The sequence below is a fragment of the Abramis brama genome, assembly GCF_963993115.1.
Source record: "Abramis brama genome assembly, chromosome: 15".
NCBI classification, from domain to species: Eukaryota; Metazoa; Chordata; class Actinopteri; order Cypriniformes; family Leuciscidae; genus Abramis; species Abramis brama.
In genome coordinates, this window is record NC_139977.1 from 34,511,669 (window position 1) to 34,535,247 (window position 23,579).

At 36.7% G+C, this 23,579-nt stretch overlaps 1 protein-coding gene across 2 annotated transcripts in view; it reads right to left on the reverse strand.

Annotated features, from left to right (window-relative positions):
- ermp1 (endoplasmic reticulum metallopeptidase 1) overlaps positions 1-8,263 on the reverse strand; it is a 34,775-nt gene extending 26,512 nt beyond the window's left edge. The window contains exons 1-4 of one of the 2 annotated variants that reach the window (XM_084136205.1): positions 7,946-8,263; positions 5,820-6,124; positions 2,068-2,195; positions 1,006-1,111 (exon numbers count right to left, since the gene is read on the reverse strand). In XM_084136205.1, coding sequence (XP_083992331.1) covers positions 1,006-1,111; positions 2,068-2,195; positions 5,820-6,124; positions 7,946-8,214 — 808 coding nt within the window. In that variant the 5' untranslated portion in view covers positions 8,215-8,263. The remainder of the gene's footprint in view (positions 1-1,005; positions 1,112-2,067; positions 2,196-5,819; positions 6,125-7,945) is intronic. The other variant, XM_084136204.1, reaches the window with a different exon arrangement.
- Between the last annotated feature and the right edge of the window lie 15,316 nt (positions 8,264-23,579).

Consider the following 23,579-nt stretch of genomic DNA (forward strand, 5'->3'; position numbering starts at 1 on the left):
AGTTCAGTTATAGTATACTATAGGAAGTCAGTTATAGGAACTATCACCAGGGCAGTTCCCCAAGAGACTATATTCTGTGTGTTTGCACTACTTTGTAAAAAAGCCGTTCCTAGAACTAAAACCATTCCCAGTTCCTGCGGTGCGAACACGCCTTTTTTTTACTCAGAATTGTGGGATATAAATGCAGAATTGCAAGGAAAAAAGTCAGAATTGTGAGATATAAACTTTAAAAAGTTATTAAAAAAGGCAATTACTACTTTTTATCTCGCAATTCTGTCATTATAACTCGCAATTCTGATAATAAAGATAAGCTAAAAAGCTTTCAAGTTCCTTTTTTATTTTTTATTCTCTGGTGGAAACAAGCTTCTATCGGCCCCTCGTTAACCAGTGAATTTAACATTGGAACAATCAACATTGTTAAAAGCGCTATATAAATGAAGATGACTTGACTTGACATTACTTTTCCAGTCATTCCTGATTTACTGGAAATTGATAAAATATCAGGATTTAAAAAAAAAAAAAATGTACTTGCAATTTCTATCTGATAATATATTTTAGACGTTGAAAACTAATATTCATTATAAAATGCCCGCAACGTTTTAAGATTTTATAAATTTTCCAGGTCTAGGAATCACACTTTTACAATGAAGCTTCCTCATTTCTCCTAGTTTTTGAAGACCATGTGAATTCTGGGGTGAATTAAAATAATAAATATAATTTTTTTAGTTGATTGTTAGTAGTTTGATCTGACTGTGGTGTGTGTCGTCTCGAGGGCGTCTGGTGGAGAACCGCTGGTATAGAGTGTCAGTAAATGACAACAGGATGATGAAGTGAATCTTGTTCCGCCTAGCAACAGTACAGATTCTCCTGCAAGTGTTCAGCGCTGACACACACAGGTGTGTGTGTGTGTGTGTGTGTGTGTGTATGTGTGTGTGTGTGTGTGTGTGTGTGTGTGTGTGTGTGTGTGTGTGTGTGTGTGTGTGTGTGTGTGTGTGGAGTGTTTACCTGTCTGAAACACCACCTCCTTCCCCCCGACACCTGCCGCCTCCAGGTTCACAAACGCTCGCACCTGCTGAGCCCAGGGATGCTGGGTAATGAAGCCGTGACTCGCCTGAGAGAGAGAGAGACGTCAACAACCATCAACCTCGACCTTTACATGCATGAGTGTGTGTGAGTGAGTGTGTGAGAGTGTGTGCAGACAATGCACTGCCTGATGCGATACTGTAGTAGACGGTTGCATAGTTATAATTTTCTCCCTGATATTATCAATCTTATAAGTGAAGAAGTTCATAAAATCATTACTGCTGTGTTGCTTGGAAACTTCTGGGCTTGAAGCTTTATTTTTCGTTAGTTTTGCCACTGTTTCAAATAAATACCTAGGGTTTTGTTTATTTTCCTCTAATAGGGTTGAAAAATAAGCAGATCTAGCAGCTTTTAAAGCCTCTCTGTAAGCAATCGAGCTCTCTTTCCATGAAATGCGAAATACCTCTAGTTTTGTTTTCTTCCAGTTGCGCTCCATCTCTCTGGCATATTTTATGTTAAGTGCCCGAGTGTGCTCGTTATACCACGGCGTTGGACTATTTTCTTTAATCTTCTTTAAGCGCAACGGAGCAACTGTGTCTAAAGTGCTGGAAAAGAGAGAGTTAAATGTTCCTGTCGCAATATCGAGCTCTTCTAAGCTATCTGGGATGCTCAGATGATGAAACTGATTCTGTATCAGTTCTGAAACTGTATGTGTGTGTGTGTGTGTGTGTGTGTGTGTGTGTGTGTGTGTGTGTGTGTGTGTGTGTGTGTGTGTGTGTGTGTGTGTGTGTGTGTGTGTGTGTGTGTGTGTCTGTGTGTGTGTTTGTTTGTGTGAGTGAGTCAAACACACAGTTATACCATGAACGGTGAAAGTGATGTGAGCGATTCACATCCAAACATCTGAACGCATTTCACTGAGACCGTCACATGCTGGCTGAGGTCAAAGGTCAGTGGTGTCATGACCCCTCACCTGCTGGATGATCTCCTAGGAAGATGAGTGTGTGTGTGTGCATGTGTGTGTGTGTGTGTGTGGTGACCTCTGACCTGCAGGATGTTCTCCTCGGCCCCGTTGAACAGGAAGATCACGCCGTGTTTGAGAGGAGTGGAGAGATTCGCCATAGAGTGTAAAACCTCCAGCATCACTGAGCAGCTGACGGCATCATCACTAGCTCCTGAAACACACACACACACAGTTATTAATCACACAGAACCTGCAGTTACTGCTGACACTAGAGTAAAGCATGCACACACACATAATGAAATAAAATCAGTCAAATCTGAGGGATTTGAAACATGACAGAACAACAGAATCACAGACTGACTCAAACCACTCATGCATCTTTAACATGCAGACACCACACACACACACACACACACACACACACACATACACACTCACACACAGAGACTCTCACACTCTCTCACACAAACACACACACTCATGTATATGCATCTTTAACATGCAGACACCACACACACACACACACACACACACACACACACACACACACACACACACACACACTCACACACAGAGACTCTCACACTCTCTCACACAAACACACACACTCATGTATATGCATCTTTAACATGCAGACATCAGCAAATCATCTGACCAGATCACCCCCACACACACACACACACACACACACACACACTCTCACACTCACTCACACACAGAGACTCTCACACACTCATACACACACAAACTCACACAAACTCATGTATATGCATCTTTAACATGCAGACATCAGCAAATCATCTGACCAGATCACCCCCCCACACACACACACACACACACACACTCTCACACTCACTCACACACAGAGACTCTCACACACTCATACACACACAAACTCACACAAACTCATGTATATGCATCTTTAACATGCAGACATCAGCAAATCATCTGACCAGATCACCCACACACACACACACACACACACACACTCTCACACTCACTCACACACAGAGACTCTCACACACTCATACACACACAAACTCACACAAACACACACACTCATGTATATGCATCTTTAACATGCAGACATCAGCAAATCATCTGACCAGATCACCCACACACACACACACTCTCACACTCACTCACACACAGACACTCTCACACACTCATACACACACAAACTCACACAAACACACACACTCATGTATATGCATCTTTAACATGCAGACATCAGCAAATCATCTGACCAGATCACCCACACACACACACACACACACACACTCTCACACTCACTCACACACAGAGACTCTCACACACTCTCACATTCACACACTCATACACACACAAACTCACACAAACTCACACAAACACACACTCATGTATATGCATCTTTAACAAGCAGACACCACACACACATACACACTCTCACACTCACTCACACGCAGAGACTCTCACACTCTCTCACACACTCTCACATTCACACACTCATACACACACAAACTCACACAAACACACACACTCATGTATATGCATCTTTAACATGCAGACATCAGCAAATCATCTGACCAGATCACCCACACACACACACTCTCAAATTCACACACTCATACACACACAAACTCACACAAACACACACAAACACACACAAACACACACTCATGTATATGCATCTTTAACATGCAGACACCTCACACACATACACACTCTCACACTCACTCACACGCAGAGACTCTCACACACTCTCACATTCACACACTCATGCACACACAAACTCACACAAACACACACACTCATGTATATGCATCTTTAACATGCAGACATCAGCAAATCATCTGACCAGATCACTCACTCACACACACACACACACACACACACACACACACACTCTCACACATCAGGGTTCCCGCTGTTCACTTTCACTTCCTGGATTTCTAAGGATCATGGTTTCACTACACAGATCACAAAAGAGTATAATAGGAAATAATGCACTGTATACATAAATAACACAAATAACATAACACACCCGTCCACAAACGCACAAACACAGAAACAAACACAGTGACAAATGAGAAAGTCATGAGATCTGACTCAAAGATCACTGACACCAAACACAACGAAACCTTAAACTGTTGGACCTGATCTCTGTCACTCCAAACAACAGCAAACACAACTAACAAAACTGAGACAGAGTTCACCAGTGAAGAAATGAGGAACGTTCTGGTCATGACATCAGATCAAAACAATTCCTCACAATAATTCCTCACAATAATTCCTCATAAGACAAAAAACAGCCTGTTCTAGATTCCCAATCACACATGAGATCCTCAACATCTCAGTTATTTCTCCCAGACAGTGAAGAGTTAACAGAGAGAATGACTGACGGCTCCTGCGTCTCATGTTTCTCCTGAGGAAAACACTAATAGAGTTATGAAAATAAGATTTACAGTAAACAGAGTAAGACTTGCTCAAGATCCCAAAGCCTGCAGTAAAAAGTCAGAGATCTCAATATAAACTCTCATTTTAGTTTCCTACTTAAGAGAAACATCTGAGACAAAGATAATTGTGATTCTCAATTATGCTTCATTTAAGTCTCTTAAGTTATGAAAGAGCAACGTCTGAGCAATAACTCTTTCCCTTAATGAAGCTTCATAATATTCACTGCAAGAAACTAGTAGAAACATGTTGATACGTAGAACATAGACTTGATATTGTATCACAGTTGAAACTTAAATGATACGTCACGCAACTGAGATCTCAAAGCTCTGAAAGAGGAATTAAAGGGATAGTTCACCCAAAAATAAAAATAAAATTAATTTAATATAAATAAATAAAATACTGATGGATAGATGCACTTTTATGATGTATAGATGCACTTTTATGATGGATGGATGCACTTTTATCATGGATACATGCACTTTTATGATGATAGATGCACTTTTATGATGATAGATGCACTTTTATCACGGTTAGATGCACTTTTAAGATGGATAGATGCACTTTTATCATGGTTAGATGCACTTTTATCATGGTTAGATGCACTTTTAAGATGATAGATGCACTTTTATCATGGTTAGATGCACTTTTATGATGATAGATGCACTTTTATCATGGTTAGATGCACTTTTATCATGGTTAGATGCACTTTTAAGATGATAGATGCACTTTTATCATGGTTAGATGCACTTTTATGATGATAGATGCACTTTTATCATGGTTAGATGCACTTTTATCATGGTTAGATGCACTTTTAAGATGATAGATGCACTTTTATCATGGTTAGATGCACTTTTATGATGATAGATGCACTTTTATCATGGTTAGATGCACTTTTAAGATGGATAGATGCACTTTTATGATGGACAGATGCACTTTTATGATGGATGGATGGATGCACTTTTATGATGTATAGATGCACTTTTATGATGGATAGATGCACTTATATGATGGATGGATGCACTTTTATGATGGATAGATGAACTTTTATGATGATAGATGTACTTTTATGATGGATAGATGCACTTTTATGATGGATAGATGAACTTTTATGATGATAGATGTACTTTTATCATGAATAGATGCACTTTTATGATGGATAGATGCACTTTTATGATGGATGGATGCACTTTTATCATGAAGAGATGCACTTTTATGATGGCTAGATGCACTTTTATGATGGACAGATGCACTTTTATCACGGAAAGATGCACTTTTATGATGGATAGATGCACTTTTATCATGAATAGAGGATGGCTTGAGGGTGAGTAAATCGTGGGCTAATTTAACTATCCCTTTAAGGAAGAAGCGGGTTGATGTGTGGAGCGTTGATGTGACATACCCGGGCTGTTGGCCACGGAGTCGAAGTGGCAGTTGGCGAGCATGAAGTGCTGCGCGCCGGTCTTGGGTTCGAGTCTGACGGCGATGTTGGTGACGCGGGCGTAGACGCTGGTGAAGCCGCCGAGGAAGTCGATGCTGAAGGAGCCGGTGGGCCGCTGCACCTCCACAGTGATGGAGTGAGGTCCGGTTCTGCTCTCGGCCCGGATCTGCTCCACCTGATCCAGCAGGTACTGCACCGTCACGACCTCGTTCTCTGGGCTCCCGGCGGTCCGCGGCCCCACGCTCGTGATCCGCTCCAGATGCTTCCTGATGCACATCATCATAACACACAACTTTACACATGTGAGCTCAACTCTGCTGCTCTGTTTTTACTCTGCTGTTATTTATTTATCTATAGATTTTGAGTTTTGTTTAAATAAGAGAGTTTTATCATTTATTTAATTGCAGCAGAGAAGCCAGATAAAGATTCAATGTACCTGTGTGTAATGAATGACTAAAGATTACTCTACTCTACTCTACTCTATTCTACTCTATTCTATCCCATCCTTTCTACTCTACTCTATAATATTCTTTCCATTCTACTCTACTCTCCCATTCTTTCTATTCTACTCTATTACATCTGCTCTATTTTATTCCACTCTATTCTATCCTAACCTTTCTACTCTTTTCTACTATATTCTATCCACTCTATTCTATACTATTCTACTCTATCCTAATATATTCTACACTACTCGATTTTGTCCTATTCTTTTCTACTCTATTCTATCCTATTCTGTTCTATTCTACTCTACTTTACCCTATTCTTTCTATTATTTTATATTGTACTCTATTATATTCTATCCTATTCTGTTCTAATCGACTGTATTCTACTTTATTGTACTCTATCCTTTATGGATGAATGAAACATTCACAATGAGATGAATAAGAAACAAATTTTCATTTATTGCCAACTTTAATCATTATAAGTAGAGATATCTTTATCTCTGTAGTATGATATATAAAACATAAACATGTAAACATACAAAAAAAAAATGTTTTATATAAATGTTTTTTTTTCTTGTTTTAAGCACATTGAATTAAATACCATTTTATTAAAACAAGAATGAATGAATTTATCGCAACTTGCTTACGTAAAGGATCCGTAACCTTCATGTGACTTATTTTATGTTGCCAGAGATATTTACTGTATGACATGAAAACCAATACTAGATATCCTAAAATTAACCTTTAATATCCTTTTAGATTCTGGTCATGCTTTCCTGTGTAATCAAAACTCAGCAGACAGATATTATTAATGCATTAAAGTTGATAAATATGTCTCATAATAAGTCATCTATTTTACCACGGTAGCCATAAATAATCAGAGGTACTAGTCACTGTTGTCATAGCAACACTCTGGTAAATTGTATAAGCCACAACTGTCATCAAAAACAATAGTAGTATCAGTAACAAAAGTAACAATAGCAGTAGTAACCACAGTAGATGTAAACAAAATATTGAGTATTTTGGTAACACTTTACAATAAAGTTTATACATTAGTTAATGAACATGACGAACATGAACTAACAATGAACAATTCATTTGTTATAGTATTTATTACTCTTTGTTAATGTTACTTAATAAATCCAGCTGTTCGTTGTTTGTTCATGTTAGTTCACAGTGCATTAACTAATGTTAACAAATACAACCTTTGATTTTAATAATGTAGGCTATTAGTAAATGTTGAAATTAATATTAACTAAGATTAATAAATGCTGTATAAGTATTTTATGTTAACTAAGTTAACTAATGAGCCTTAATGTAAAGTGTTACCAGTATTTTGATTATAATAAGTACCAATCAAAATTAATTTAGAATAGTTAATAAAAACACATACAGACTTTCAGGAAAAAAATATTTAAATTTTAAATGTTAAATATGAGTCTATATAAAGTTTTTTGGGCGGTCTATCACAGCATAAACAAATAATAACTTAAAAACACTATAGCATTTTTACCTTGACACTATGGTGATTTACCATAGTATTCTATTAATGTATTATTGAAGTGGCATGTAAATATTATGATATATGAGTATGGTAATCATGCAATACCACAGTAAACATGGCAGTAGTGTGGTAAAGTGTACCTGGCCCGGACGGAGTTGAACTGTCCTGTGCTTCTGCTGATGACGAGCTGCTGCACTGAGATCAGAACCAGAACCCACAGAACACACACGAACCCGAGCATCAGAACCACAGCGGAAGTCTCACTCAGCAGCTGTGCGCTCACTTCCGGCTTGTGTTTGCGGCTCCGGAACCCGTTCATCACGTTCGCTTCATCGCGACTGTTTTCCTGGTTCTGCTGGTTCTGGTTCTGCTGGGCTCTGATTCTGCGGACCGTAGAGTCTCTCTCCATCTTTACTGCTGCTGTCAGCGCGGACGGAAGCGGCGGAGGGACACACTTCAGCAGAGACGAATCGCAGTGATGGGGAGGGCCAGATACACAAGCCCCGCCCATGTGAACATAGGCCCCTCCCCTTAGTTTTGTCTTTCGAGACAGTGCAAACTGAACTGGTGCATTACTGCCATCATCTGTGTGAAAACACACACTACAACCATTATTAGCTACATTTAATCCTCAATAGAACTCTTTTTAGCATACATAAGGAATGTTCCTAAATTTATAGACTATATTTAGAATATTTTTCTTTACAGCCATTCATAGCCTATATTTCTACATATAAGCAACATATCTACATTTACATACATACATACACACATCTACATATCTACATAGATTACTGTTTAGTTTCAGACCACAGCGACTCCATCTGGAAAACCCCAGCAAAAATACTAGTTATTTTAATATCACCTTCACCCATTATTGATCAGACTGTTCTGATCTGATCGAAAGTTCTTACATTTTCATACAAAATTAAATTACAAACGATTGTTGATTGTTCAATTATAACTAAAAATGTCTTAGTGAAATATGTAATTTAGTCTATACTGTGATGGGGTTTTTTTGTAAGAAAATGTAAATAATTCGTTAAAAATAACTGGCACAGTGTTTGTTTTAATGTGTATTTTTCTGCGCAGTCCATGTATCTTGAACTGAAAAAAAAAAAAAACACACACATTTTAAAACATTTTAAACATCATTAGTAGGAATATTTGCAGCAGGCTATGTAAAAAAATAATTCTAAAAATGCTAAAAAAAAATAAAAAATGTTAAAAATCCTCTTTTCATCACCTTAAATTGATATTAAAATGTATTATGTATAAACTTTTAATATTCAAGCTTTCCTGGAGCTCAAACAGTGGAGCGCTGGTGCTTGTAACGCCACGATAGGGGTTCGATTCCCAGGGAAAGCAAGAACTGTCAGGCTTCATATAATATAGGCTTCATGGAATACCATGAAAAATGAATAAATATGTACTTTGAAATGCAATAATAAACAATAAAATGGAAAAACAAACAATAAAAACTGCCAAAAGAGTAACTGCGAGCACGCTATCTGTGCAGACAGAGGTGGAGCGGCTGTCAGTGACCACATCCCGGCCTGAATGAGTCAAACACAGGATTTAGTCATATTTGTCATGAAAGGAAAAACGGCCTTAGGCTACTCATATTCATTGGCGGGAACTGTGTGGAGTTTTCTTTTTGCTGTTTGATACTGCTATGAGGAAAAGAAGGAAGAAACGACGCAAATCTAAATCTCTGTCCATCATTTTTGCGAGCTGATAAAGGAACTTTTTGCACAATATTGGAAATATTTAGGCTAGATTTTAAACTATGAAGGCGAGCCAGTGGATATTCTTGAGATATTAGCCTACACAAGTAGGCCTAATGTGCAAACTTTACTGTAGAGTTATGCCGGTGGACAAGTCTCAAACCCCGGACAATTCTTCACTACAGAAAGCGAAAGTAAACATATCTGACGCCGCATTAACGGTTAATATTCTCTCAGAGACGATTAGACCTGAATACTCAACACTTCAACGTGCTGATAACGGTAGGCTAGGCTATATCTGTCTTAGGCTATTTTCTTAATATTTCTCTTGCGCCCCATTTGTAGTGAAAAAAAATATGTAGGGGAGAGTGGGGTAAGATGAGCCAGTTTTTACTTATCTCAAGGCAAGGGAAATTGTGACAGAAGTACAATGAAGACATCCACTGTTAATTTGGGATGTTGCCTATAAACTGAAAATTAAAAAAATACACCTATGACAAAGAGCCTTGAAAATATGACCTCAGAAAAAAAAGTGTTCATGTGACTCAACTTTGACTCAAAGTTGACTCAAAGTTGATCCCTGTCAGTGGGTAAATTGAGCCATCTTGGGGTAAATTGACCATCCTATCTTTCACTTTTTTATGCAAGCATAATAAAAAAAAAAAAAAACTTGCCTCTTTAAAATAATAATTTAATAACACACTTACCTTTCTAAACAATGTTAACCCTCTGGGGTCTGAGGTGTTTTGGGGGCCATTGGGATGTTTTGAAATGCTCTGACATTTGTGCTTTTTTCAGTTGCTTATACACATATTAAAGGTGTAAATACACTATTTAGCACAAACAGGGCTACCATAATATGTGAGCAACATGTATGTACATGTTTGTAATTTTGAGAGAATAATATTTATGCATGGTTATTAAAAAAACAAAATCTTCTCCCCAAATGTGTCACTAATATAAAGCACAATACAAATAATTTAAAGAGAAGGCTTATATTTACCTTTTAAGATTTAGCTTACATCTACCTTGTAAATATATGTTTTGCTATTTTATTAAGAAGATTACAATTACAACAACAATTACAATTTCAACAATATTTCAAGTGTACTCTTTCTTTGTAAAAAAATAAATTATAGGCCTTCCTTTTACTATATGTAGCCTTCATTTTACTATATGTATTCATTTATTTGAATATAGCCTACATTGGAACAAATACTAGTAACATCTTAGTTGATGACTTTATTTTTGACAACAAAAAAAAAATATATATATATAACAAAATATTGTCTTTCATATTCCGGCCGACTATCGTTTTTATGAAATATTAGGGCATATAAATGTTAATTGCAGTTTAATATGTTGCTTATACAAAGACTTTATTTCAACACATTTCAGTCGATTTTCTCCATTTCAAAAAGGTATAACCACTGGTTCAATTTACCCCACATCATCCGGCTCACTTTGCCCCATAGTCACCATTTTGGTAAAAATGGCCTAGCTTAGCAATTCAGGATAACCTTTAGCTTAATGATTCACATGGTTTTAAATGTTGACAAATCACCAACATGTACCATACACAACTTTAGACCTAGATCAATTTGCTTTGAAAAAATGACTAATATACCTGAAATGCAGAAAATGTACTTTAACAAGCAAAAAAGGTGTTTTTGTGGAATAGACAACTTCCCTCTTGTCCCATGTGCTTCTCCTCTTCACAGCAATATATAAATGATGGAGTCCTTCAAAATGTATGGTGCCATGACACCAAATGTGCATAGTTGCCTATAGAAACAGGGGGTGGGTCAACTTACCCACTGGCTCATTTTACCCCACTCTCCCCTATAGAGAAATAGGCTGGCTATTTGTTTTAAAATAGTTATTTCTGAAATGAGGAGTAGGCTAAGCTAATCTAAATAATCTTTTATTTTCCTCGCCGCTCGTCTGGAGATGCGCTCTAGGCTAATTATTGCGGGGAAATTAAATAGTAGCTAAGCCTATTAATTTAATAATAAAAGTAGGCTAATAATAACAATAATAATAATTTATTAGGCCTAGCCTACATTAAATCCTCTTGAGAAGGCCGATAGCTGATACTGATGATCATCTTCTGATTGCAAAACCTTAACAGTAAGGCTGTAGCTTCGTGTGCTGATGACGTTCAGTGTGCGTGATCACGGGTTTGTGTGATGTGGTCAGCACATGTGCAGTGGTGAGCAAACTCAGTGTGAAATATCTTAGTGATGCATCTAATATCAGCAATAATTATTAGACTTTTATACTACAGGGCCAATGAATGCTTGAATCTGATTGGTTGACGAACGTTCTAAGGTGTGCATTATTTTCAGGGAAACGCACGGCTAAAGTAGTTCCAGGCAGGTCTTGACCGCATTACAGTTCCATATCACTTCGCATAGTTAACGGTAATAACGGAAAATAGGATACAATTCATAACAAGAAAAAACATTTAGCCGCATGCGCTTGATCTGGAATTTTCAATGTATAGCTTCACAATCAATGGAAACATGCAGTTTAATTTGAATAAATAAAGTATATAGTCCTATCTATAATCAATAGAAAATTAAACTGAATATAGGCTAAATAAATGGATAGTCCTGCAGCACGGATTATTATTGCAGATAGGCTAATATAACAAATAAATAATTATTGATAGGCCTACTTGTTAAAAAGGGCTTTGTGTTTCATTTATTTGGCTAGTCTGTCATCCGTCAATAATAGAAAAAAAAAGAATGAATTTGAATTCATTAAAAGGAATTGAATTAATAAATAAATAATAATATTGACGCACATGCTTTTCTGTCTCATTATTGCAACATCTCTCTCTCTAATAACTGCATTAATAACTGGGGAAACACTTTAAGGCCGGTTATGAATGTAATTTGATACGTATGACTGATCATGCCCAAACTCGTGTTCAGCGCGTTCAGTCTGTGTTCAAAGTCGGTGTTTAAAATCTGCTGCAGTCGATGAAAACAGCTAGTCGTGTGTCCCCAGCATCTGCTATCAGTGGCTCAAACCTCCGTTACTAACTCTAAAATGACGTTTTGGAATTAGCAACGGAGGCATTGGATTAGATAAGAAATTAGTCCTACATACAAGAGCGTTTTAATGACAAAAACTTTACAAACGTCTTGAAATACATAATCTGAACAATGTTTCGAGGTGTGGTAACTGTAGTATAAGCGGAATAATTGACTTCAGGCCGTTGAATTATTAGAAAAATAATGCACACCCGAGGTGTAATGCACACTCCGCTTCGCGTCGTGACCGCATTACCACCTCGGGTGTGCATTATTTTTGTAATAATTCAACGGCCTGTCGTCAATTATTCCTTACATATATACTTACAGACAGCCTATTCAGTATACTTCAAGTGTGTTAATGATTAGTTAACTTGAAGTGTGCTATTTTGGAACAACTAATGTTGTACTAAGTATAGCCTATATTTTTGTAATTAAATTGTAGTAAAGCATAACTTTAAGTGTGATTAGTGTACTTTTGTGTGCTAAATTACAACAATTTTAAGTAAGCAATACTTTAAGTAGGGACTAATTACATGCATGATTGGTGATATTAAAGTGTACTTTATTTGTGTTAAAAGTACAAATTCATTATGAGTGTCTTCCAAACATAAGCAATAAACCACAAGTGTATCTCACGGTATATGCTCAGTAAAAACTTGAACTATGATTTACTCAATTTTTGTGGTGAAATGACTGAAATGACTAAATTTGTTCCTGACGCCTACCAGGCATTTGGAGTCACACTCAACATAAAACCATAAAAAAAGCGAACAAATATTACTAAGCTTAGCTATACTACAATGTACTATTGTTTACTATAATGTGTATTTTGAAAGCATACTTTCAGTGCATTGTTACAATGATCATTTCCAGCACACAGTTAAAAACATACCTGAAATATATATTAATAAAGTGCAAATAGATACACTTTAAAAAAAAATAAACACTTAGAAAATATACTAACGCACAATTTTTTTAAAGTGTGTTTTTGTTAGGCTATATTTTCAATGTACTATATTGGAAAAAGGAATATATTTCAAATACAACAAAGTATACTTTTTTTCCCCACTATAGGAATTAACCCATCAGGACCAGGCAAGGATACTGACATGTAACGCCTGTTGGAGTTCCAGTGTGATGGCATCGCATCTGAGGATTGACGTCTGAGGATCTGCACCCTCCTTCCATTAAGTGGACTTTCTCTGGAATACTTGGAACTACTTTAAGACTGAGTACTCTTATTAACACCACTTCACTGCCTTATCTCAACATCATTGTGTCTTTTGAATCAAAGCAGGTTGTTTTATTGTTTGGTTATTTTGCTGTTTTATTGTGACATATTTACATTTTGTTGACATTGTGAGAAAATAATTCATTCTTTCACTTGACCAATTAATACATTGAGTGAATTTGACTCGTGACTCTGGCTTCTTTACTCCTCTCCTAGTAACTGGACATTAATGGTGTAAATAATCCTCTCAGGTGATTAATCAGTGCATACTACAGTCTTCAGTATAGTATTCATTTCCATATCTCTTTCTTTTTTTTTTTTCAATTTTCAATTCAATTCAATTCCCATTTATTTGTATAGCGCTTTTCACAATACACATAATTTCAAAGCAGCTTTACAGAAAGTGCACGAGTCCACATTAATTTACAGTAATCTGTTATCAGAGGAAACTAACTATTTCAGAAATGTACATATAAAAAAATCACTGTTAGCCACAAATGTATTGATTTAAAAAATGTAGTAATTTAATGCTGAATGAGCGTATTGAAGTAATTAATACTTCCTTGTTAACAAATGATTATGACATTTAGAAAATATAGCATTGGTGCATGTTGATTCAGAGTTGGCATCATCTTTAGACTCTGAATTTCTCCTGAACTGCATAATTAAAAAAAAAAAAAAAAAAAAAAAAAAAATATATATATATATATATATATATATATATATATATTATATTGATTTAGTTTTTATCAGATCTGAATGCTACAATTTTCAACATTTATAAGCAAAATTATATATTATATGTAATGTACGATTTACATTTATTAATTTAGCAGATGCTTTTATCCACTTACAAATGAGGAATATCACAAATAAATTGCAACAGCCAAAATATGTATGAAATATAATATCAGGTTTATTAGAACGCTAGATTAGGAGACAAGAGCATAAGAGAAATATAGAGAGATTTATTTGTTGTTTTTGTTCTAAGTGCTTTTTTGGTTTAGTGGTGTTGTTGTTCAGTAAAGAGTCTTCATTGACTGGAATTCAAAGAATGTGATGATGATGATGATGATGATGATGATGCCTGAGCAGAGATGGGGGGGAAATTATTTCACTGTGAGATTCTGTGAAATCAGTTCTAAAACATATTGAGGTGGGTGTGGCTTCAATGACATCAGCCTATACTATAGCACCAGAGGAGGAGTTTAACCCACTCATTCCATATGAAAGCTGAACTTTCTAAGCATTCTGATCTCTCAGATCTGCACTGGAAATTCCCTCTCTTCAGCTCAGCACAAGGTAACTGAAACACTACTATTTACTATTTAATTGTTTTGTAAAGAGATTTTTATTAACTCATTTGTTTAAATCCAGACATTAATGTCTCTAGTGAAACTGAAATGTAAACCTGTATTGCTCCAGCTCAACAATCATTAACTGATGTTAAACTTCACTCTAAAGTGAACAACCGTATTCTTTTGAACAGAAATGACCAAAGTCAGAATATATGAGATATTACAGCATGGAGAACATGTGTTGAGCTTCACAAACTACAGAATAATTACACATGTGGACAAGTGAAAGAGAAAGAGAAAAATGATGAACAAAAGTTACAATCTAATGAACCAAAAAAGCACGCAGAGTCTAGTCAGACACAACAGCATTAATATTGGCAAACTAAACTGAGCATTTATGATGTTTAATATCAAACACTGTATGTATCTTTAATAATCTTTTAGTGTTTCATCTTCTAGTGTCTGAATGTGCGAGACAGTTCTAAAACTATAATTTTCATTCACTCTATAGGAAGAGCATTATTTACATTATATAAATGATTTACATTATTCACTCTTCATAAACTATAACTCATATAGACTGGTCCCCCACTGAAGCTGAGCAGGGTTGAGTCTGGTCTGTACACTCCAAACATCTGTAAAAATAGGACACAAGAATATTTTGGAATTTTCCATTTAGATTTTTACAGTTGTTTTACCTGTATTTTTAATTACACATTGCATAAGGTTGTGTTTTAAGAGTTACTGGAAATTTCCATAAAATTACTGGATAATGTCCTGGCAGAAAATTACCAGTAGTGCAATATAAGTGCCTCATTTCAGTTCATTTCATTATATAGAAAAAAACACAATTTACCGTTACAGTTGTGACCATAAATGTACATATCCACGAGGCAAAAAATAACTATATTAGAAATTAAGTTTATTCAGGTTAAAACTTTATGTCCACAACTGTATGAATTTGGCAGATGCTTTCATCCAAATTGACGCTGATTTATGAATCGGTTCATGCATATGAAACCATGATACGAATTTGAAGTATACTGATAATTAGTCTGGCTGCAAGTATACTTAGCATATATTTTTTTTCACCAGGGTATATATAGTAATACACACACATATATATATATATATATATATATATATATATATATATATATATATATATATATATGTGTGTGTGTGTGTGTTACTATATACCCTGGTGAAAAAAATATATGCCAAGTACTTGCAGCCAGACTAATTATCAGTATACTTCAAATTCGTATCATGGTTTCATATGCATGAACCGATTCATAAATCAGCGTCAATTTGGCTGAAAGCATCTGCCAAATTCATACAGATCGGATCAGGAAAGGTCCACGAGCCGGGACTCGAACTCGTGTCTCCTGAAGCACGTCAGCGCACTTGCCCACAAGGATATAGGATCATTAATACATTTGGCTTATTCCAAATACTACAAACTGCATACTTTGTCTTCAATAACAAATGTACATAATTAGATAAATAAAACTTAGCTATACATGTACATTGTATTGTATGCTATAATGTATTTTTGAAAGTATACTTTCAATGCGTTGTAACAATTTCCAGCACACAGTTAAATTATACCTAAAATATATAATTTTAATAAATTGCAAATAAATACATTTAAAAAAAAAAAAACATTAAAAAAAAAATTCACTTCAAGTATATTTTTTTCCAAATATATTTTTTAGAAAATATAGCCTACTAAAGTGCAATTATTTTAAAGTGTGTTAAAAGGTGCATTGTGGAAATAGGTAAGAGCATGATGCTAATATACTTTTATTTAAAGATAGTACAATTTTTGTTAGTATATTTGCAATGTATAGGCTACCTACTATTGAAAAAGGGAATACATTTCAAATACAACAAAGTATAGGCTACATTTTATTCACTAGGGTGTGTGTGTGTATATACACACACATATATATATATATATATATATATATATATATATATATATATATATATAAGGCTATCAAAAGAGTATACATTAGACTGAGCCTCCTTGAAACATGAGTGTCACCTGTCCTGGCTTAATGTAAACCAAACCTAAACTAGTCCTTCAACTGGTTTATGCCGCTCTCTCTCCTCCACATTCTCCCAAAATATTCAATACGATCTGGCTCAAAATCAAAATGCCTTATCTTTTTAATTCGTTAAATTATTATTATTATTATTATTATTTTTTTACATTTATATTTCAACCTAAACACGACCATTTATAATATCCTCTTGTTTAGTGCTCCAACGCATTATCGAGCTTGTGGTCTCGATCCCGTCCCTTTGCTTTTCACCATGTGAATAAAGGCCGTAACGAAATTACAGTGATTATTTTTGTCTGGCTGTCAGATGATTAATATTGTTTTATATCTAGAAATTATAAAGGTTTAGGAGTCGCTTAAAGGGATAGTTCACTTTGAAATTAATTTTTGATATGTTTTAGCTTACCTCAAGGGCATCCAAGATGTAGGTGTCTTTTTTTCCGGAGTAGTTTCAATTTTGATATTTTTAGGTCAAACCGTTCTTGTCTGTCAGTCATATAATGCAGGTCTATGGTCACTGTCTCAAAACAGCATGCACAAAGTCCAAATTAAACAATTCCCCATCGTCCAAATTAAACAATTCCCCATCGTAAGTACACATTGATGGCTTAAGACACGAAACGAGCGGTTTGTGTGAGAAAACGAACAGTATTTATATAGTTTTTGTCCTTTTGTAAACACACACACCCAAATGATCAGAGGACGCGGGTGCTTCGGTCTGCGCAAGCGCCGGAAAGCGTCGGAAAAGGTCAGAGGGCGCGGGCGCTTCGATCTGCGCAAGCGCCGGAAAGCGCAGGAAATTATCTCTCGCGCGTGTACGTCACTCATTGTTTACACAGAGATTTCGGAAGCCTTACCTTTCACTGTGAAGATCTAAACATATTTAGACCAGGGTTTCCGTTGTCCGGTAATTGCCGGACATTGGCCGGAAAAAAAAATGAAATGTCCGACAAAATTAAATCTCTCTGGTCAAATTGTCCGATTAAAATTGCCTAATAACCCCGCCCCCCTAACACAATCTGAATTTGAGAATAAGCCTAAAATGTATAAAGCAAAAATACACCGACCTTTGGCTATGTTGTAAAGGAAAAGGCTCTACCGTTTGAAAGTTATTAAACATTATTACATGGCTTGGTTGAATTCCAGTGTGGAATGCGGTCTGTTATTTCTTCATATCAGACCGCTGTGAAGCACTAGCGGCGCCAGGATTTTGATTGTAGGTGGGCCTCCAGAAAACTGGATAAGACAAAAAATAAAAAATAAATAAAAACGGGTTCCCCTTCATCTCCATTTCAGCGCTTTTCTGGACACTGAGGACAGCGACTAAAATTATAGGCCTATTATTTTTAGTTTATTAACAGCAACAACAGCTGTAAAGATGAAGTTGACGATCGCCATCTCCGTAGTGAACGCGCCTATAGAGAGAAATGCACATCATGGATTACATAATCAGAGAGTAGCCTATTTCTTTTCGTTTTAAATTGTTAAAAAGACATTTCAAGCTTTCTTAAGATATATTTCATGTCTGTGAGGCCTACGCGCTGAGTTTCGTTAAATTAGGATGAGATGCGCTCTCGTTCACGAGCAATGCAAGTGACCGCGCGGGCGCTGTCATGTAGGCCTATCGTCTGCTATATTAAAAAGTATTATTATTATATTAAATTTAGGCAATTGGTTGATAAAAAAATTATTAAAATTAAGATACAATTTATACAAAACGAAATTCACTTCAAAAAAGGCTTTCTACAAAACAAAAAACTTAATTAAGTGGTCAAGATCATGTCTGACCCGCTCCATTTCTCTCGATATTGCGCATACTATCTTACACGGTGCGGTTCACTTTTCATAATCCACATAAATTAAAAAAATAACATTATAATATTTTACTAAATTTTTTAACTAATTTATACTAAATTAGCTTATTTAATGGCTACAACACGTATTAGACCTAGACTCTCTATTTGTACAAATTGCTGCACATTCATTTTATTCTGAATTTTGCACATATAAGTTGAAAAGGCATGTTTGTGCATGCATAGCAAAACATATCTGCAACATTTATCAAGTTCACTGATAATTATGCGTGCATTTATTAATTATTATCTTAATGAATAATGAAACAAGGACGAAGCATATAAACTGCGTTGTTTGTTTAGAATGGAATGGATCGCAAATAGATCCGAATGAAGAAACGTACAAAACCATAGTAGAAAATGGGTCTCGAGTGTTCCTGCAGAGAGGGGGTTCTCACTGCAGAATCGGATCAAGACGAAGCAGCGAAGTCGCCTTGCGGACTGGAGAACAAGGTTACACGGCTTATGCGCATTGCAAGTTGTGGAGAGACACTGGGAAGTTCGCTTGAGTAAAAACAATAGGCTTCAGATAGTTTATGTGGGGAAGGGGGATTGGCAATGGTTTGGGTTAAACTATGAATGTGAAACCCTAGTAAAAACAATTGGCGTTGATTGACGCCAATCGGACGTTCATGTTTTTTCCCGTCTATTTGAAAGTTAGGCTAATAAACATGTTGCATTCTATATGGCCTGATTATGTCATTTTTTAAGTTACATAGCCTGCCTCCAGTTTTCCTCAACTTGACTAATTGAGAGGCGATATTTGACCGGCATATTATCAAAATGTCCGGAAAACGAAACCTCTGCTGGTCACTTTGACCGGCACCATTTTTTTCTAGCGGAAACTCTGATTTAGACGTACAGGAAATGGCAATGGAAGACGATTTCGATATATCAACAGACAACGTTGAATTTTTTACACAACCATATTTATTTGAACCAGAGTACACCGATCAAGAACTCAGAGCGATAGAGGAAGCATCCGCTGCAGCAGCACGTCTTCAAGCCTCAGAGAGACAGAGATCTCTGCAAAATTGGTGGTGTTCTTGTAGCAAGTGTTGTGAGATGCCAACAGAAGTAGAGAGCATATGTTGTCACGAATGGAACATAGCAATGCCACAGCTAACGTTACAAGACGACGAGGACATTGACAGTACCCCGTCATACACCTGCCAACGTGCAAAACGCTGCGGCTCAACAGCGGAGAAAACTCGGGATCTTCAGTCAAGGCAGGTGTATGACGGGGTACTGTCAATGTCCTCGTCGTCTTGTAGCTGTGGCATTGCTATGTTCCATTCGTGATTCGTGATTCTTGATCGGTGTACTCTGGTTCAAATAAATATGGTTGTGTAAAAAATTCAACGTTGTCTGTTGATATATCGAAATCGTCTTCCATTGCCATTTCCTGTACGTCTAAATATGTTTAGATCTTCACAGTGAAAGGTAAGGCTTCCGAAATCTCTGTGTAAACAATGAGTGACGTACACGCGCGAGAGATAATTTCCTGCGCTTTCCGGCGCTTGCGCAGATCGAAGCGCCCGCGCCCTCTGACCTTTTCCGTCGCTTTCCGGCGCTTGCGCAGACCGAAGCACCCGCGTCCTCTGATCATTTGGGTGTGTGTGTTTACAAAAGGACAAAAACTATATAAATACTGTTCGTTTTCTCACACAAACCGCTCGTTTCGTGTCTTAAGCCATCAATGTGTACTTACGATGGGGAATTGTTTATTTTGGACGATGGGGAATTGTTTAATTTGGACTTTGTGCATGCTGTTTTGAGACAGTGACCATAGACCTGCATTATATGACTGATAGACAAGAACGGTTTGACCTAAAAATATCAAAATTGAAACTACTCCGGAAAAAAAGACACCTACATCTTGGATGCCTTTGAGGTAAGCTAAAACATATCAAAAATTAATTTCAAAGTGAACTATCCCTTTAACCCTTTAGATAGGCCTGTGCAAAGAAAAGCTTAGTTTCTGGCTTTTACATGGAGTTATATGGAGTTTTATATGGAGTATAATAGCATAATAAAGTGTGTGTGTGTGTGTGTGTGTGTGTGTGTGTGTGTGCGTGCGTGCGTGCGTGCGTGTGTGTGTGCGTGAACTCACCTTGATGCGTCTGAGAAAATCAAAATATGCAGCTCAGCTCTCAGAACTACATGGAGTAAACAAAAACAAAGTAAGTGTATTTATGTATCTGCTGAAGGTGAGGAGGATTCGGAGGATCCTGGATCTGGGTGGATTGGGAGAAACGGCGAAGTGTGGTTTTCCACCAACGCGGAGACAACTCTCTTTCTTCCGCCTGCCAGAGGCGTGACTCCAGGGCCGACGCGCTATGCCATCACAAGGGTCCAGAACATGGATTCTGTGTTCAATCTGTTTTTTACAGAGGAGATGATTGACCTCATTGTCAGCATGACTTGCGTCAACACATACATGTTTGTACTGTCATACAAACATGTATGACTATGCCTTGTGATGGCATAGCGCGTCGGCCCTGGAGTAACAAAATACACTTACTTTGTTTTTGTTTACTCCATGTAGTTCTGAGAGCTGAGGTGCATGTTTTGATTTTCTCAGACGCATCAAGGTGAGTTCTCATACTCTATCTCTCACACACTCTCACACTCTCACACACACACACACACACACACACACACACACACACACACACACACACACACACACACACACACACAGACACACTTTAATATGCTATTATACTCCATGTAACTCCATGTAAAAGCCAGAAACTAAGCTTTTCTTTGCACAGGCCTATCTAAAGGGTTAATGGTGCCACCTGGTTATCACCAGTCAAAATTACAAATTTTACCTCTTCCCAACAGGGAAAACCACCAACAATCAAAAATGCATGCTTATATGGTGTCATGGCTTTGCAAACAAAAAATGTGGTTATAATGGAAGTCAATGGGGCAAAAACAGCCACGAACAGTAAATGAGGGAGAAAAAGTTAAAATCTGATGCTGCACAAAAACTAACAATGCATCAAAACCAATGTTGTTTCTAATCTTTGACATGTCCAAGACTGTGATAAAAGGTAAAAAAAAATCCAGTCCACATTCACATTTTATATTGAAAATTAGTAATTTTGTGTTTCCCCCCCCCCCCCAAATCAGTGACATCATTTATGAATTTGGCAATTAAAGAGTTAAAATCCTGAATTATTTTTAAACATTTAGTATTTTTGAGCAGGACTGAGGTTGATTAATAGATTTATGCAAAAAAATGTGAAAAAAATATTTATCTGATACATTTTTACAGCCGTTTAAAGTAGTGGCTGTTTTCAGCCACGAAACATAACGAAAGGTTGTAAATTTAAACAATGCACAAGGGTTAAATAACTTCCTGTCTGGTTTCCGTATATAGGCTACACACAATCTCATGCACTCTTCTTGCTCTCTTTCTTACTCACTAAAACACACATCGCAGTGTGATGCACTTGTGCTGCAAAACACTAAACACAATCCACTAATCAAAATGATGTCCAAAAGACGTCTTTTCAAGGTCTTTGTCACAAAAGTCGTACGATAAAGACGTCCATTGAGGAGCCAGAATGAAAGTTTTTATGACGTCTTTTTTTGACGTGTTCTGCACGTCCAATATAGACGTTCATGGAGCCTTCGTACAAGGTTAAAAACTAGTTCAAATGTGGCCATTGTGGACATATTTCAACATCATTTATGGTCTCATTTAGATATTTATACTGTTTCTGGACCAAATAAACACTCTCAGGATGCATTTAATTAAAACTCATAGTTATTTCAAAGTAATTTCCTTTTGTAATTGCAAAGCAACTCACAGGCAGTTTGTGTTTGTCCAAAAATCATGAACACAAAAGACACATCTGTAAATCACACATCTTTGGATCTTGAGATCTGAAGGAAAGACTCTCTGGCTCAGACACTTGTGCTGAACTCAATCACAGACATAAAATACTGAAACTTTGACTATTTCTGTCAGACATCAACACAAGATCTTAGTGAGAATTAACAGAGGTTTAGATTTGAAGTCACCATTGAGGTGATCAGTGTTTGCTTCGTTGGGCTCTAGGTCCCCGTACTTCTTGCGTTAGCTTTTCTTTCGCTGCTGTAACTGTGTTTGTAAAACACAATTGTTGTGGCAGAGTATGATATTCCCTCATGAAAGCAAAGGCTACAGTGATTACAAGGTGTTTGGTTTCATTTCTTTGGTTTCTTCTTTGCCACAGTTTCTTGGGAATAAATGGAGTAGGAAGCGAAAGGAAAGGGGCTCTATCAGGAGAGACTCAATAACAACTCCAGAAACTGCTTGACACTAAACTGACCGCAGTGACAGCGAGCACTCAGCATGATTTCATTACTGAGCGACTGAGTCTGGTTGAGATATGTTGAGAAGTTCAGATTAGAGAAATATGAGTTGAAACAGATTCTCTTTTAGTTACCAGAAAAACAGGAAGTATTGAGGTTGGAGGGTGTGGCCTGAGTAACTGTGACTGTGATGCGTTTCCTCTAGTAATCGGCAGGGTTGATAGCTTTTACTTCAATGAGG